The sequence below is a fragment of the Lissotriton helveticus genome, chromosome 6 (assembly GCF_964261635.1).
Source record: "Lissotriton helveticus chromosome 6, aLisHel1.1, whole genome shotgun sequence".
Classification (NCBI taxonomy): domain Eukaryota; kingdom Metazoa; phylum Chordata; class Amphibia; order Caudata; family Salamandridae; genus Lissotriton; species Lissotriton helveticus.
Window position 1 is genome coordinate 203,428,831 of NC_136067.1, and position 18,981 is coordinate 203,447,811.

Sequence of the window (18,981 nt, forward strand, 5' to 3'; positions counted from 1 at the left end):
AGTTGGGAGGACCATTTGTGTCACTTACAAGCTGTTCTCCAGGCCCTGAAACAGGCTGGCTTGACAATCAAGGCCAGCAAATGTCAGATTGGGCAGGGGTCGGTTGTGTACCTAGGCCACTTGGTGGGCAGGGGAGCAGTGCAGCCCCTCCAGGCAAAGATTGAGGCAATCATGGCCTGGGAGCCCCCCAAGACCCAAACTGAGGTCCGAGCTTTCCTGGGCCTCACAGGTTACTACCGTCGCTTCGTGAAGGAGTATGGCACTATTGTGGCGCCCCTCACTGAGCTCACCTCCAAGAAACAACCTCGACGGGTAAACTGGACGGAGGCTTGTCAGCAAGCCTTTGGAAAATTGAAACAGGCAATGTGTGCAGCACCGGTCCTGAGGGCCCCAGACTTCTCCAAGGAGTTCATTGTCCAGACAGACGCATCAGAGCATGGCATTGGGGCAGTGTTATCGCAACTCAATGAAGAGGGTCTGGGTCAGCCTGTAGTCTTCCTGTCCAGGAGACTGCTTCCCCGGGAACAAAAGTGGAGTGCAATTGAGCGAGAAGCCTTTGCGGTGGTATGGGCTCTGAAGAAGTTGCGGCCATACCTGTTTGGCTCGCACTTCCTGGTTCAGACCGACCACCGACCCCTTTGTTGGCAAATGAAGGGGGAAAATCCCAAGTTGTTGAGATGGTCCCTCTCCCTACAGGGAATGGACTTCCGGGTGGAACATCGGCCTGGAGTGGACCACGCCAATGCAGACGGTCTCTCAAGGTATTTCCGCCTTAGTGATGAGGACTCCCAAGGGGTTGGGTAGCTCTCCCCACTTTCAGCTGGGGGGGACGCGTGTTAGACCTGTCAGCCCTTTGGGTGGTCCCTCCTAACTATTTATTTATTTTTTTTGTCCCCTTTTTGCTCCTCAATCTTTTTCTTTTTATGTCCACTGGACTTTTCAGGTGTTGACCTAGGGGTTAGGTGCCCCTTGCCCTCGTAGTCTTTTTCCTGAGGCTTAGGTGCCTTTTCTGACTGAAAACTAGGGGATACACAAAATGGTGGCCAATAACTGCCACGACTGATTACCTCAGGGACTGACCCATTGACTAATATGGGGGATCTAGAACCTTCTGGCCTGTTCTGGATACTTGGAAATAGGGGTATAAATAGGCCAACTGTACGGCGGCCATTTTAGTAGTGACCAGAGAACTTGAGAGGACTTGGTGAGGAGTGAAGCGTTAGTGTGGGGAGGAAGGCTCCCTAATAGTGAATAGATCATCCTTTGGGCCGGCTGCGCTATTGGTTGACGTGCCCCCCTTCTATCGACTAAGCCCTACCCTGGGGGAATTTGCCACTACTTCCCCAAACTTCGCAGTGCCTGCAAGGCATATCCCTAAAGCGCTAGCGGAGTACTGTGGGCAGTTAGCTGGAACCCCTCCTTGGGAGGAGAGTCTGACTGGGAGACCCCTCTATATTGTGTCCCCTCCGCTGAAACCTTCAGTGAGCCAGGAAGAGGTGGGAAGGGGACTCGCGAAGACTCTGTGGCTAAACTTGAGTACAGTCCGAGGAAAAAGGGTCCGCGAAGCAAGACCCACCTGCTAGATAACGACTTTGGGGTTTCCGGCCATCTAGTTGCAGCCCCCGCTGAAGAGAATCCGTGGGGAGGGCCTGGAGACCATCAGCTGAGCAGCCCGACATCGAGGACGGAGCCGCGGAAGCCAGTCGGAGCTGACGCGTGAGAGCTGAGGAGGGGGCGGGGTCCGGAAGAGGCTGTCCCTCGGAAGCACCCTCCCTCTCTTCCGACGGAGCTGAGGGAAGTGACGGGAGAGAGGCGAGGAAACCCCGGCTTGGCCCGCTGAGAGGAATCGGCCGTGCCAGGGCTGGGAAACTTCCGTGAACCGCCGTGACGTGTTCAGCGAAGGTCGCGCTGACGAGGGAGCTATCCGGGACGATCTCGTAGGAACCCGGTAAGACTGAGAATTGAAGAAGGGGGCCCTAGGGGTAAATGGGCCTTGTGGCTGCCTGAAGAGGGGAGCGGGAGGGGTGAGACCGAGTAACCTAACTGACCGTGATTGATGGCGCAAACCAGTAAGGCCTGAGTCAATCTCCGTTTTCCATCCAGCGCTTCTGGCATTACTTCAGAAGAAGCGCAACTGAGGGCCTTCGAGACTGTCCCATTATAGTGAGGTTATCTTGTTTTACAGCCATTTCGATGGGGGTTTGATTTACTGCCAGGTGCACAGTGCTGTATTGAGAAAAGGGAGACCTGAGATGAGAAGGAATTCTTTCCCTCAGAAGTCGTTAAACACCCAGGAAAAGTCATTGGAACAAACTGTAAATGCATTGAAAGTGTAGATCCAGCTTTATGGCTGGATGAGTTATTGAAATACCTTGCTTATATAAGTCCAGACACCACACTGTGAATCCCAGTTCTAGTGAGCTAATTGTTGGAAAGTGACTGAAACCTGTATTTTCCTTCCAAGGATAGCACTGAACCCTCTGGGTAAAGCACCATCGTGTATGGTTACAAGAAACCTCCAAGTTCACTAATTACCTCAACAAGAGTTGTGTACTACACTTTGCTGGTTTTAATACTAAAGATGTGATTGTGCATTTTCTAATGAACTAAAGTCAACAAGAGTTGTGTACTACACTTTGCTGGTTTTAATGCTAAAGATGTGATTGTGCATTTTCTAATGAACTAAAGTAGAGCTATACTTGTAACACTGCTAACAAGTAAAAAGAAGAACTACGCAGAGATTTTATAAAACAGCCCGTATTTTTCTAAACTGGTGTAGTGTCCTTATTTTTGAGTGGATGGACGTTATGTTACTGAAGGATGAAGTGGGATTTACACATGCGCGACTTAGCCCAATGGGTGTCAAGGCGCCTAGCTCAAAACTAGCTGAAACACCAGGTGGGTAGAGCTTACTGATACGCTTTAATAAAGCACCAAGTTTTCAGGGCTTTCCTAAAAAGATCCAGTGTAGGTTGTGATTTAATCTCCAGGGGAAGTAAGTTCCATAGTTGGGGTGCCAAGATGGAAAAGGCCTTACTACCCCATCTAACCTTCCTGGAGCGTGGAACTACCAGTTGGTTAAGCTCCGAGGAGCGTAGACATCTCCTCGGAACATATCGAGTAAGCAATGATCCAAGCGCATCAGCTGGGCCAGCCATGAGGGCGCGGTATGTAAGGCAGAGGAGTTTAAAAGAAACTCTCGAAATGATGGGGAGCCAATGAAGGCTCTTCCTTGCCATGGTTACTGAAGACAGCCAAGGCAGGGCCAAAACAAATCGTGCCGCCGCATTCTGTACGACCTGTAAGCGATGTAGAAAGCCCTTGTTGGCCCCGGCATACAGTGAGTTACAGTAATCAAGCCTTGAGCCAACAAGAGCGATCACAACCTGCTTACGTGCCTGAGGGGAAAGATAGTGAAGGATTCTTTTCAGAGTCCTAATAACACCCCAGCAGGTGGCCACAGTCTTATTGACCTGGAGTTCCATGGATAGCCGAGTGTCAAAAATGACACCCAGATTCCTGGCAGATTGTGTAGGAGTGGGGCAGTTGCCTAAAGATGGAGGCCACCATTCACCTGACCACATGTCCTGGTCTTTACCAAAGACCAGGGCCTCTGTTTTGTCACCGTTCAACTTTAGAGAATTGAGGATCATCCACTCTGCAACAAGTTGCATGCAGGACCTAAAGTTGGAAGCGGTGGCACTCACAGTGTGGGTCAGGGACACCATAATCTGCGTGTCATCAGCGTACGATACTACCTCCATCCCCTGAGATCTTACTAGTCTAGCAAGGGGGGCCACATAGATATTAAACAGGGTCGGACTCAATGCCGATCCCTGTGGCACCCCACATTGCAAAGACTTAGCAGGGGAGAGGAGATCTCCAAGCATCACACGCTGCTCTCTTTGTTGTAGGAAAGAGCTCAGGATACTAAGGGCCGGTCCTGTTACCCCTGCCTCCCTTAACCTAGATGTTAAAGTAAAGGGAGACAGGGTGTCGAACGCTGCTGTGAGGTCTAGCAGTACTAGCACGGTGGTTTGGCCCAGATCTACTTTCCGGCGTATGTTATCCGTGACCTTAGTCAAGGCAGATTCCGTGCCGTGAAGCTTTCTAAAGCCATGCTGGGACCCATCCAAGAACCCCGAGGCATCCAAGAAGTGAGAGAGATGGCAGTTCAGATGAGCTTCTAGCATCTTAGCAGGTGCCGGCAGAAGAGATATAGGTCTAAAATTCTGCAGGATCCCTGGATCCAGAGTAGGCTTTTTAAGCAAAGGTTTCACGATGGCTTTCTTCCAGGCCATAGGAAAGATACCCTGTTCCATCGCTCCATTCATTATTTCCAACATGGGAGGAAGAATAATATCCCTACAGTCCTTTAGTACTTTCAAAGGAACCGGGTCCAAGGGAGAGGCAGACTTCATTCTATCCAGCAAAAGATTTACTCCATCCATGGAAAGCACAGGAAAGTGATTCAGAACTTGGGAAGAGTCGCAAATGCAAACTTAACACATGTACCTTTGGGACTAGCCTACCTGCTTTGTACCAAGCTACCCTATGTAGACTGGTAACCCCAGGTCCAACAGAGACCAATGATCTTGTCGTAAATTTTGCTATCCGCACAGGTTAAGAAAATCGGGCGATAGGACGAGGGACTGAGCTCTGGTTTGTCTTTTTTCTAAAAATTACAATTATGGTCTTGTGCCTGGAATCAGGGGTCCGACCCTTCTGGGCAAGTCCAAATGGAGATTCTAGCTCCCCCAGTAGTGTATGTCTAAATGTACGATAAAACTCAATGGGCAGCGAATCGGGACGAGCCGCCTTACCAGCTGCCAGTGATACTTAGAGTAGTTCGAGCTCCTCCCTAGAAATCAGGGAAGAAAGAACAAGCGACTGTTCCGGTGTCACCTTCGCAGTTACATAGTCATCAAGATATTCCTCCCCCGAGTCACCTTCATCGTCTTCTTCAGATGAATAAAGAGTCTTATAAAAATTACTGAAAAACTTCAAGAACCTTACCCGGTTGGTCTTGTATCCGGCCTATACTGACTTTTATATGACAAACCCGATTCAGAACCCCCTTGTTCTGTAGCCTTTTACCCAGTAGCCTACCGGTATTTTCACCATACTCATAGATCTCTGTTTTATTCTGAATAAAATTTGCAGCAAGCTCTTACCCAAAATGCTAGTAGATTCTATTCCTACAAATAGCTATCTGCTTAAGACAATCCTCTTTCTTCGCCTGATCAGTGATAACTCTAATTAATACTTTCTCTGCCTCTCACAGCTGATTATTCCAGCATTTAATCCTTTCTTTAATGGCTTTTTGGCGGTAAAGCGAGAAGCTGAGGGTCTCCCCCCTCACTGCTGAATTAAAAGCATCCCAGACGATTGCCACAGGGGCTGAGCCATTATTTCGCTGGAAGAAGTCTTATATCCATTTTGACATATGACTACAATACTCCTGGTCAAGCATTAGTTTACATTCAAATGTCCAGGCTGACCCAGGTGGCTTTATCCCTTTAGATGGAAGTTGCAAAATCAGTGGGTTGTTATCCGAAATTACTCGAGGATACAGCTCACAAATACCTCCTTCGAGAATCGAATCTGCCACCAGAAAGTAATCTAATCAAATAAATTTGCTGTGGGGGGCTGAATAGAAGGTATAGCCAGGATCTATCGAGTACAATTTCTGCCTGACATCGACCAGGGCATGTTCAAGGCAAAACCACTGAATAGCCTTAAATGTCTTGCCTTTCCTCCCAGGGTATGGGACATTACAGTTTAAATCAAAGTTTGAGATCAGATGTATATTAAGAGCTCCACAGATTTTTGGGGAAGGCCATTGGGCAAATTCGATACTCACAAAATGCAAAACAGAGGGGTCATCCAAATTAGAGCCGAACAATGAACAGACAGTATATGAAGATCATCTAACTGTTATATCGGCAAGAGCCCATCGACCAAAATTGTCCACCTTTACTCGCTTAACGGTGCTAACTCCTCGCCTAGTCATTATAGCTACCCCCCTTGTAGTAGTTGTTTGCTGGGAGCAGGCAATCAGATCAAGACCCAATTCCTTCAGCCAAGCACGGTTATTCCAAGGGACGTGTGTCTCCTGTAAACACAATACATCTATGTCCCAATGTCTGACAAGTTTAGCAAGCATGCCCCTCTTTCTCCTATCATTTAAACCACAACAGTTTAGGGAGCAGATTCAAACTAAATTGTGTCTACCCACCATCCTTGGGTGCGATCTTGACCACCCCAATGCTACCCGAACCCAGCAATCCTGTAGCACTGATTAAGACGACTCCTAAAATGAGATTAAGGTGAAAAAGCTTGGAGAACCTTTTATAAAAATTACCATAACTAGCTTGTACGTAGGTAAATTGCACCCCCTCCACAACATACCACCATACCCGAACCCCCTCCCCCTCCCCCATCCCTCTCCTCCCCTTGACCTATTCCCCCTACCCCCTACCTCTCCCCACCTTCAGAGGCATGGGGACCTACTGTCCATGGTGATGTTGAGCTGCGTGACCCAGCTTGTTCCACCCCTGCACCCATAATATACTCAAAACAGTCTTACAGAAACAATGAAGAATCAATCTGCGTAAAGAAAGAAAACAAACTAAACGATAGCCTTTGCGCGCCGAGAAAAACCACCGAAAGTTGAAAATTAAGAATTAATTACTAAGACCGTTAAGGCAAAAAATCAATCAGATCCTGCAGGATATAGATACACTTTATAGTAGTCCGCAGTCCATTATGATCTATCAGTATCAACAGTATCAACTGTGACTCTCTATCCTGTCTTCAAAGTCAGTAAATAATACTTAGCCTGACCCTCTGTGTGAAAAAGTTTAGTTTGCCCCTTAAAGGTCACCTTTAATTTGGCCGGGTTCAGGAGAAAGACCTGAGCTCCCTTTGCCTGGAATTCAGGGATCAGTTGCCTAAGGTGCCAACGCAATTCAACTGTCTTCTGACAGAAGTCAGGGCGCACAAAGAAGCTGTGGCCTTTAACAGTTTTTTTGCAGTCAGACCTTGCCAGATCATACAAGGATTCACGGGCCAAAAAGTTATTCAAAGAGATCAGGATGGCACAAGGACGATTATCATATTGAGCACCAGAACTCCGCTGGTTGAAAGGAAAGCGATGAGCCCTCTGGATTTGCAGTTTCCAGTCCCATTGCGGGAGATCCGGGAAGGCCTCTTCGAAGAGCTCAATTACATATTGGCAGACATTAGCACCCTCTTGGCCCTCCAGGATACCCAGAATAGTTGCACCTTGCCGGTTCTCCAAATCGGTGAGTTTGAACACAGTGTTGTCCCTAGTTAATTGCATGCTTTCCACCTTAGACTGCTGTGCAGCTAAGTCATATTCAAGTTAGGAGATCCTGGTTTCCGCCTCTGTAATTCTGGACGAGAAGGACGAACAGTTCTTTGTGATCCTGCGGATGGAATTTTGTAGTTTCCTACAAGTCCCTTGTGTCCGGGAGCTTTCGACCCTTGACTCCTCTCAGTGCGCCATCATCACCTGATAAATAGTGGAGAGTGTGATTTCTTCAGAAGAGGCGAAAGCTGTGTCGTTACTACCAGAAACTGCACTGGTTGCTGTGTCGCCTTTAGCAACCAGGCCCGATGAAAACGAGTAATTCCACGACATAGCATCCGTGGTCATCTCGTTCACTGCGGGGCAAGCAGAGAATGCACTAGTCTCTGACCTCAGATGAGATTGATCGCCTTCACCATCCCAGTGAAAGCTACTGGTATCACTACCGTCACTAGCCCAGTCCTTATCTTGGACATCCTCTTCTGAGGAGTTAGACACATCAGATAAGGAGAAATAGTTATCTGCTGGATCATCCTCCTTATTGACCTCTAAGTCCTCCATTTGATCAATTACATTAGATAATAGTGCAGTTTCACATGGCCTTGAATCTTGTTTTTCTTCCAACGGGACTCCATTACCCAGCATGCAGCTGGTTTGCTGAACAACACCACAGTCTGATTCGTAGCCCTCAGGAAGCACTTGAGAAAACTTCTCAGCAATGGTGATAGCTAGCACTGCATCCTGAAGTGCTGACTCGCCTAACGATGAAGACACAGATGCAGGAGAAACCCCCTTGTTTGTACCTGCAGCCGATGTAGCCGTGATAGAAGGTGCAGATTTAGCAGAGGTAGAGCCCCATGTCCCAGCAGGAATGCTGATTGAGGATTTGTTTTTCGAAGACTGGGCTTTGAATAATGCAGGTACCGTTTGTTTGTTGTTGCGACCGACAGTACTATTCTTGCCGGCCGAAGTCGAATTTGCAGGCTCTAGATTATAGGCTTCCTGCATTTCCCGCGCTTCGGAACTCGGAGCCCTGGCAGAGATCTTGGTTGCAGCTCCAGAAGCCGGCATTGTCGGTGGATCCCTTTGGCGGCATGACTACGGAGGGACACCACGCAGGCTGAGGAGATACTGCGGCAGTGCGGGATTAGGTCTGGACCAAGACGCCATGTAGCACGGAGCAGTGCGCGACACATCCAAGTCCAAATATGCCAGCTCATTCGGGTAGGTATTCTAGATTTAACCCGTGGCAATGAATGTCCTGCTTCTCTCAAAACAAGCTCTCAAGCGCTATGTCCTTCATTGTCAGGCAAGTAGGCCAGTGGTGGAGAGTGGGGAGAGCAGCTCACACGGCCAGTGCGGCCGCCATCTTGCCTTCGTGACTTATTAGGAAACCAGGACCTCAGTGAACTGTGGTGAACCAAAAACTCACCTCAGTACCCAGAACCCCTATCCGATTAGGATTAGTGTCTCATTAGTTCTCCGTCCCGCCACAAAGCTACCAATGATTAGAAAACCCAGAACAAGTGACTTAGAAAACTCTCAGGAATAGTGGGAATCAAGAACACTCTTTCGTTTTTATCCTCATACAAGTCCACAACATGAGTAATCAGAGACAAGGTAAAGTTTAAAATGTTTATTCTAACTACATGCTCTAAGATGCAGTATTTTAGCTGATATACGCAGGCATATGATTAGAAATAAAACAATCAGCATTGTTACAATTCCATCAAACACAAACGGAGAAATCATGTTATAATGATAGTGGAAACAGATCTTATAACGCCTTGTGTACCACCCTCCCTTGGCTCAGAGCTAGTTTTATAATAATAGAAGGTCTCCAGGTTTAAACGTGGAACCCCATACCTCCAAGATCAGCTGAGATGAATCACATCACAGGATCAGCAACGCTCTCTGTAGATGGAATGGTTTTTCTCCAAGAGCCTGAAAACATGCATGCAGTGTAATATTAAAGGCACTCGAGTTTCAGCTATTCGCAGCTGTGGGCATGTTGTGTCTAGAGCACGGGTACTCATAGTACGGCCCGCGGGCCGTCAGCGGCCCGGCAAGCCTTCCCTGGCGGCCCGCGGACCTTGCAGACATGTACCTGTGTTTAAATGTTTTTTTTTTTACAGAGTGTCAGCAAACACCCCTGCGGCAGCACGACTCAGACTACTGCTCTGTGGGGGCCGGGCAATTCCTGTCATAGTCAGAGTGCGGCTGCAGGGGGCTAAGAGGTGACAAAGCCTCATTAACATACGAATGGTATTTTGAAGACCTGTGAAGTGCTCCGGTGAGGCTGTATGTGTGTGTGTGTGCCCTGGAGCTGTCTCAGCCCGGGCACACACAGGCAAGTTGGAGGGAGAGCGAGGGAGGGAAAGGGAGGGAGAGAGACAGGGAGGGAGAGGGAGAGAGAAGGAGGGTGAGTGAGGGTAAGTGAGAGTGAGGGAGGGAGAGTGAGGGCGAGGGAGAGTGAGGGCGAGGGGGAGAGTGAGGGCAAGGGAGAGTGAGGGCAGGAGAGTGAGGGCGAGGGAGAGTGAGGGTGAGGGAGAGTGAGGGCAGGAGAGTGAGGGCAGGAAAGTGAGGGCAGGAGAGTGAGGGCAGGAGAGTGAGGGCAGGAGAGTGAGGGAGAGTGAGGGCAGGAGAGTGAGGGCAAGGGCAGGAGTGTGAGGGCAGGAGAGTGAGGGCAGGAGAGTGAGGGCAGGAGAGTGAGGGCAGGAGAGTGAGTGCAGGAGAGTGAGGGCAAGGGCAGGAGAGTGAGGGCGAGGGAGAGTGAGGGCAGGAGAGTGAGGGCAGGAGAGTGAGGGCAAGAGAGAGTGAGGGACAGGGAGAGTGAGGGCAGGAGAGTGAGGGCAGGAGAGTGAGGGCGAGGGAGAGAGAGGTCAGGAGAGTAAGGGCAGGAGAGTGAGGGCGAGGGAGAGTGAGGGCAGGAGAGTGAGGGCGAGGGAGAGTGAGGGCAGGAGAGTGAGGGCCGGAGAGTGAGGGCGAGGGAGAGTGAGGATGAGGAGTGAGGGCGAGGGAGAGTGAGGATGAGGAGTGAGGGCGAGGGAGAGTGAGGGCGAGGGAGAGCGAGGGAGAGTGAGGGAGAGTGAGGGCGAGGGAGAGTGAGGGCGAGTGAGAGTGAGGGTGAGGGTGAGTGAGGGTGAGGGAGAGTGAGAGAGAGAGAGGGAGGGAGAGCGAGGGCAAGCGAGGGAGAGCAAGGGTGATGGAGAGCGAGGACGAGGGAGAGCGAGGACGAGGGAGAGTGAGGGCGAGGGAGAGTGAGGGCGAGGTCAAGGGAGAGCGAGGGAGAGGGAGGGCGAGGGAGAGTGAGGGCGAAGGAGAGTGAGGGAAGGAGAGTGAGGGAGGGAGAGTGAGGGAGAGTGAGGGAGAGAGAGGGAGACAGAGGGAAGGAGGGAAAGGGAAGGAGAGAGAGGGAGACAGAGGGAAGGAGGGAGAGGGAAGCAGAGAGGGAGACAGAGGGAAGGAGAGAGGGAGACAGAGGGAGGGAGGGAGAGGGAAACAGAGTGAGGGAGAGGGAAACTGAGGGAGAGGGAAACAGAGTGAGGGAGAGGGAAACTTAGGGATAGGGAAACAGGGTGAGGGAGAGGGAAACTGAGGTAGAGGGAAACAGAGTGAGGGAGAGGGAAACTGAGGGAGAGGGAACAGAGTGAGGGAGAGGGAAACTGAGGGAGCGGGAAGCAGAGTGAGGGACAGGGCGACACAGATGGAGAGGGAGACAGAGATGGAGAGGTTACAGAGATGGAGAGGGAGACAGATTGTGAGACATTCAGAGTGAGTGAGACAGATGGAGTGAGTGAGACAGAGGGAGAGAGGGAGTGAGTGAGACAGAGGGAGAGAGGGAGTGAGACAGAGGGAGAGAGGGAGTGAGACAGTCAGAGTGAGTGAGACAGATGGAGACAGAGAAACAGAGGGAGAGAGAGGGAGGGAGACAGAGAGAGGGAGAAAGAACAAGAGAGAGAGAGATGTGTGTATGCCGGGTCTGGTAGCTCAGTGGACGAAGGCGTCCGCTGCAGGGACCTGTGATCAATCTCATGGTCACAGTTTTTTTCTGCTCTAGCCCCGCCCCCTCCCCCACTGACCCCACCCCCCCCCGGTGCGGCCCTCGGACATAAACCACACTGTAAATTTGGCCCCCGAGAGAAAGTTTGTGAGTACCCATGGTCTAGAGCATGGGCCGATCAACCTGAATCAACAGCATACATTGTTATTTGACCTTGAAGACTTCAGCACAATGTGTACAGACTGAGGTCACTGTGTACGTCTAGGGATGTGGAAAGCAGACCATTCTCATGTGAAGAAAATCAAACAGTTTAACTTACAACAACAGATACATGTACTGTTGTGTGCAAAGCAGCAAAGTGGCAAAATGGCGTTTAAACTTCTAATACGCTCATGTTAACATAGCAATGTGTGCAGGTAGAACACGGTCTTCACTACAAGAGGCCGCTGCTCTGGTCAAGTTTGGTATGGTTGGGATAGTAATAATAAATGTTGTGCAATGATGTGTGCAGATTTAGTATCACTATTTTAGAAATGCCACTTCTACAAGTTGCAATTTCTGTCTGCTATGTGTCTGCCTGCCTGATGTTGATTGCATTTCTGGCTATGGAGTGACAGAGCCTGATGAGGTGTTTGTGGCTCCAGAGAGGGCAGGGTGAGTCAGCGCTAGGCTGAATTGGGGATCTGCATTTGGAGTAGTGGGAGGAGAAGTCCCCTGACCCTGAATAGGTCTGTGTCTGCTTGGGTGAATGCTGGCTCTGCCCCCCTGTGGTGTGTCTGATCACTGAGCCCCCCCTGACAAAGGGGAAGAGAAGCCTTGTCAAGAAAGTGCTCCAAACCCCCCCAGAACCAGTTCAGGCTGGTTCCCCCAAGCCCTGTGCCAGGGCAGACAAAGTAAATGGTGTATAAATATTGGGGCTTTGACCCCATGAAAGTGTTGTGCTTTCCTTGTACTTGGAAAAAAAAAACAAGTGATGGATGGAATTCAGAACCAATCAAAACATTCAACCCCAGTCAAGAGATCTGGGTTAAATCCATCATTCTTTTGCTCACCATGCCACCCCAGGTTAGACCTGGCCATATGCAAATTGTCTTAACCCTGTACCTCATGGGAACAGTCCAGCCCAAACTGCCAAGCCAGGTCCTCCCTGGACTGGAAAAAAGCATCCTAGGACCTTTTTGGGGTTTCACCCCTCATCAGCCAGAATAGCTTGATTTCAGTTACACAGTGAGCCAGTGAGCCTGGTGCCCAGGTCTGGGCATACCCAGTGCACTTAGGGTGAGAAAGCAAAAGACACACATTTGATGGATGGAACGCAGAACAAATCAAAACTTTCACCACCAGTCAAGAGATCTGGGTTAAATCCATCATTCTTTTGTTCACCATGCCGCCCCAGGTTAGACCTTGCCATATGCAAATCAGTCTTGACCCTGTGCCTCATGAGAACAGTCAAGCCCGAACTGCCAAGCCAGGTCCTCCCTAGACTGGAAACAAGCATCCTAGAACCAGTTTTGGGGTTTCACCCCTCATCAGCCAGGATAGCTTGATTTCAGTGACACAGTGAGCCTGGTACCCATGTCTGTGCATACCCAGTGCACTTAGGGTGAGAAAGCAAAAGACACACATTTGATGGATGGAATGCAGAACAAATCAAAACATTCACCACCAGTCAAGAGATCTGGGTTAAATCCATCATTCTTTTGTTCACCATGCCACCCCAGGTTAGACCTTGCCATATGCAAATCAGTCTTGACCCTGTGCCTCATGAGAACAGTCAAGCCCGAACTGCCAAGCCAGGTCCTCTCTAGACGGGAAACAAGCATCCTAGAACCGGTTTTGGGATTTCACCCCACATCAGCCAGGATAGCTTGATTCCAGTGGCACAGTGAGCCCAAGACCCACGTCTGGGCATACACGGCCCACTTAGGGCAAGAAAGCAAAAGACACACAATTGATGGATAGAATGCAGAACAAATCAAAACTTTCACCCTCAGTCAAGAGATCTGGGTTAAATCCATCATTCTTTTGCTCGTCATGCCACCCCAGGTTAGACCTGGCCCATGATGCTGCAGTTAAGGCTGGACTTTTCCCATTGGGTGCAGGTCAAGACTGATTCGCATATGGCTGGGGTCCTAGGATGCTTTTTTCCAGTCCAGGGAGGACTTGGCCTGGTAGTTCGGGTTTGACTGTTGCCATTGGGCGCAGGGTCAAGACTGATTTGATTTACGTATGACTGGGTCCAAAGTGGAATGGCATGGTGATCAAAAAAAATATGGATTTAGGCCAAGATCTCTGTACTGAGGTGAATGTATGACATTGTTCTGCATTCTGTCCATCAATTGTTGTTTTTTCATTTGTCACCCTGAGTGGGGCGGGTATGCCCAGACGTGGGTCCCGTGCTCTCCATGTCACTGGAGTCGAGCTATCCTGGCTGATGAGGGCTGAAAGCTCAAAACCGGTGCTAGGATACTTGTTTCCAGTCCAGGGAGGACCTAGCCTGGCAGTTCGGGCTTGACTGTTCCTATTGGGCGCAATGTCAAGACTGATTTGCATAGGGCTGGGTCCAAACTGGAATGTCATGGTGAGCAAAAAAATGATGGATTTAGGCCCAGATCTCTGTACTGGAGTGAATGTATGACATTGTTCTGCATTCTGTCAATCAATTGTTTTTTTTTTTATTCACAACCTTGAGTGGGATAGGTATGCCCAGACGTGGGTCCTGTGCTCTCCATGCCACTGGAGTCAAGCTATCCTGGCTGATGAGGGCCGAAAGCCCGAAACTGGTCTTAGGATGCTTGCTTCTAATCCAGGGAAGACCTGGCCTCGCAGTTCAGACTGGACTGTTCCCATTGGGCACAGGGTCAAGCCTGATTTTCATATGGCTGGGTCCAAACTGGAATGGCATGGTGAGCAAAAAAACAATGGATTTAGGCCCAGATCGCCTTACTGGGGTGAATGTCTTGCATTGTTCTACATTCTATCCATCAATTGTTGTTTTTGCATTTGTCACCCCGAGTGGGACGGGTATGCCCAGACGTGGGTCCCCTGCTCTCCAGGCCACTGGAGTCAAGCTATCCTGGCTGATGAAGGTTGAAAGTCCGAAACCGGTCTTAGGATGCTTTTTCCAGTCCAGAGAGGACCCGGCCTGGCAGTCTGGGCTGGACAGTTTCCATTGGGCACAGGGTTAAGACTGATTTGCACATGACTGGGTCCAAACTGGAATGGCATGGTGAGCAAAAAAATGATGGATGTAGGCCCAGATGTCTGTACTGGGGTGAATGTACTGCATTATTCTGCATTCTGTCCATCTATTGTTGTTTTTGCATATGTCACCCCGCATGGGACCGGTATGCCCAGATGCAGGTCCCGTGCTCTCCATGCCAGTGGAGTCTAGCTATCCTGGCTGATGAGGGCTGAAAGTCCAAGCCCGGTCCTGGGATGCTTGTTTCTAGTCCAAGGAGTACCTGGCCTGACAGTTCGGGCTGGACTGTTCCCATTGGGTGCAATGGTTTTAGGCTCAGAACTCTGTACTGGGGTGAATGTATGACATTGTTCTGCATTATGCCCATCAATTGTTTTTGCATTTCCTTGTACTTGGGGCTTGCTGCTGCTGGGCCCCAGGAAGAACCGCCACAAGGGACTGCCTCCTTGCTGGAGGGCCCTGTGTGTTGGCCTGCCTGGAAACAGCTTTGCCCCTCTGAGGTTCTGGACTGCCGTATTGGCCAGGGGAAAAGCAGTGCGTTGGCTCTGCAGCACTGAGCTGCGACTTGTTTAGAAAGAATCCCGACGCAGGGATTCCACACCTGGATGCGTTAGAAGCAGAAGCTCACCCCGCGGTTTATTGAAGCCTGGAGTGAAGAAGTGAAGCAGGAGCCCACCCTGCTGTTTTGTGCTCCTGCAGGCGGGAGCGTACCCCACGTTTGTGCATCCAAAAAAGCTGGAGCCCACCTCGCACTGTGTGCCCCTCTGAGTGTGAGCCCACCCCGCATTAGTGTTTACTTTTGAGGCAGGAGCCCACCCCGCATTTCTGAACACGGAGAAAGGAGCTGCCGAGATGCAGCCACCAGCGCAAACCAGAAGCCAGGTGAGGAGTGCCTGACCCAGGGCGTGGCCAATGGGGAAGCACTGCGCCGGAGGAAGTCAGGCACACGGCACCTGATTTGAGGCAGGGCTCCGTATCGGTGGAGAGAGCCCCGCATGCTGCCAAGCCTGATCGGAGAAGTGAGGAGAGGCCCCAGGAGCGAGGCCAGCCAAGGCACATTGTCGGTACTTTCCCGCTAACAAAGACAGGAGCCTCAGTGAGCGGGGGCTCTTTGATGCATGGCAGGTGCCGGGAGCAGCACCCGAGGAGACCCGAGAGTCCTAGAAGAGCCCGGTGAGTGGGGCAGATGCTTGTTGGTGCCAAGAGATGGCACAAGGAGGTTCCCGGTTAACCGTGAGTGACAGTGTTGTTCTGTACAGAGGCTCCTCTGTTGCGTGCAGCTGCAATGAGGGGGCAATTATGTATGTCAGAGTCCTGGAGTGGGGCTCCAATTTGCACCTTGTCAGTACCCATGCAGGGATGAGAGCGGAGGCGTGCCAGTGCTCCCGAGGCACAGTGGGTGCCAGCTCTTTATTGCTGGTCACAGCTGTACTGCAGTAGAGGGCAGACGCAACGTCAGGGCACTTTTGTTTAGGAGTGCCAGTTAGGGCTCAGCTGGCAGAGCTGTGCCAGGGCTAATTTTGCACAGCTGCACCGCCTGTTGGAGGGCAGCTGCAATGAGGGAGCATATCTTTACCTGCTAAGGAAGGGGTGAGAAGCACCCCACGCCCAAGTGCATGATGCCCATCTTTACTGCTGCCTGGTAGACAGAGGGCTAATTGAAAAGCCCTGGAGTAAGACTTGACATTTGGGACAAAGGCCTTGGGCCCCAGTGAAAGGCCAGGTGGCCTAGGGTCAGTTTCTTTTGTTGGGTGAAATTGGTAGAGCGTAAATCTGTACACAGCTGCATAATGGATTTATGCTTGTGAGTTATTGCATAATATGTCCATGCTTATGATGCTGATTGCCTAATGTCATGCCTGCATATATTGCATAATGTCTTTATGCTATGAGGTTTATGCATAATGTGGTCATGCCTAATATGGTTAGTGTATAATGTGTTTTATGCCCAAAGTGATGCAGCCCCAATGTGTTTATGTTGCTAAATATAATGCTAAGTCCAGTAGTGTACCAGTAGTTACTGGTTGTGTTTTACAATTGCTACCTGTGCTTTCTAAAGGTTCTGACAGTGGCCCAATTGGCCTTGTCAGGTGTATATAATCCCCTGTGAATATTGCCTAGTGCCAGTTGGCACAGTGTATATGTGTGATATGATTCTAATGTGTTTTGGATAATACAAAGGCTAATTTTGATATAACCTTGTGTGGAGATTCTTTTGCGGTGTGCCTAGTGTGTTGCTGCTGTGTGTGTGTATTGCCCAAACAGTTTACACATTGCCTCTGGGATAAGCCTAACTGCTCATGCCAAGCTACCAAGGGGGTTATCTTCAGTGTGTAACTCCCTTAACCTGACTAGAGTGCTGTTTCTGCCTGGCTTAGTCGCACGCACTAGCCAACCATACATCTCATTTCTAACACATAGATTCAGTCCTGAAGTTGGTTCTTTCAATACAGTGTCAGGGAGTATGTAATTCACAGTAAGCTAACTGTCTTGTGGGCCTCCAGCTTGGGGCAACTAAGACTGAATTGATATTGAGAGCTACAAATGTAGCTTTTTTTATGGAAGGAGGCTCTGGCAAAAATGTACTGTGACCTCTGGTATACATAATCATTGCACTGATTATGATACAGAGTACTCCAAATTCACGAAGACAATGACATAAAGCGTATTTGTTGTGGCCTTAAAAACTAGATCTAGTTCTGGAAGAGGATGCGACTGCACCTTAAAGTGCAAAATCCCACCACAACAAGTAATGATCCAAAATAAGCTTTCTATCTGGATTTGTTAAAGGCACACTCATGACTGAAGCAGTCACTTCAAGTCACTCAGTAAAATGCACTTAGCCATAATGTGCTTTAAGCTTTCTACCTGCATGGATATTTTTTGATTTCCTTGCCTTGAACCATCAACCATCGTCTAGCGGTACCCGGCAAGGATATCTAATGATGGGCTCTCAGCCCTAAATACAGAATATTTCCTATCAGTATGACATGGTAGCAAAGTGACTGGTGGGTTGCCAAAGAAAGTATTTTCTGTGGCAAATCCAAATGATACTCCACCACCAGAAACCCTGCAATTACTCTAGCTCAGTATGTGGTGGGAGGGTTTTGAATTTGGCTAGGTAGTTGCACTGCCAAAATGTGAAGTTTCACTTCTCTGACAAACTTCAAATGAGTCCTTTAGAATCTGAAGTCTATTTCAGAGCCAATGCTTGTGGAAATAAAGCAACATTTTTAATTTAAAGAAATAGATTCTATACTCACACAACAAGTTATAATGTAATAAAAATTATAGCTCACTCTGAATTTGCGGGTATTTCAACATGAGCAGCAAGCCCCAGCGAAGAGTGGAGGAAGTAGTGTCTGTTCCTGCTGTTAACAAGGAGGTCACAACACTTACTAAGTTCAAATCATGGAAATATGACTTTGGATTAGTCTTTTCCTGTGGGGAAAAATGCAAAATATCTAATTAGTGAAGACAAATGCACCAGAACAAAGTTCAAAATATGTTACTGCATTCCAATAAAATGTAAGTTTTGGTTAAGCTTTTTATTAGGTTACAATTCCAAATAGTAAGCACGTTCTTCACTGAAACCAGTTATATTTTCTCCGGTCTATTGCATTACGCGGGGCTACTAGAAGTTGTCATTGCTCACATCTTTATCTTCAGATTCTGCTCTTATATTTACAGACCCCTAAAAGCAACATCTGACTTTGTTTTCGGATATCCTTACTGTGAGAAAGTGCCCCTTTCGGCATGCCCACTCCTTTTTCTGCTGACTAGTATAGCAGATATTTTAACTTCTAACAACATCCCACTGCATGTTCTCTGAGCTCTAAAATGAAGGAAAATTGGCTAAACCAAATAGACATTTTACAATTTACAGTAAGACTACACTTTATGGTGCAGGAAAGTTGCAGGCATGGATAATTGAATGTCTCATGTGGACTGCAGCACTTATTGTGCCATCCACTATAGTGGCAAAGAAACATTAGCATGAGGCCTTGCCAGGTAGTATGACTCCGGCAGATTTTAAATCAGTGGGCAAACCTTCCAAAAGAACGCTCCTTGATAAGAAATAACCCTATTTTTCAATAATAAATAGGTTATCACTAAGTAAGGCTTGGAGCTCTCAGGTGGCTGTCTAGTATTTAAACATTATACATGTAAGAATTGAATGTTGTCGTCATGTTCAATGTTAAAAGCTATAGCTGTCCTATGAGAAAAACTAGAGTTCGGAATAAAATCATAATCCTGCTTTTTCCGGTTTGGGACGAGGAACTGGTTGATTCAAACACGTTTTTACTCTTTCATTAAAAATCAAGTTCAGTGGTGAATTAGGACTTTGAATACGTATTTAGGAAATCTGATTACTAAAAAGTAACCCTTTATCTGCCTAAGCCTTCAGTAGCAAAGGGCCCTGCCAAAGAGTCACCTTAATGA

At 48.8% G+C, this 18,981-nt stretch overlaps 1 protein-coding gene across 1 annotated transcript in view; it reads right to left on the reverse strand.

The window, feature by feature from the left end:
• The window catches only part of LOC144762421 (cytochrome P450 2K1-like), a 455,676-nt gene that overhangs the window by 197,988 nt on the left and 238,707 nt on the right, over nt 1-18,981 (reverse strand). The window contains exon 6 of the mRNA XM_078647601.1: nt 17,838-17,979. Coding sequence (XP_078503727.1) covers nt 17,838-17,979 — 142 coding nt within the window. The remainder of the gene's footprint in view (nt 1-17,837; nt 17,980-18,981) is intronic.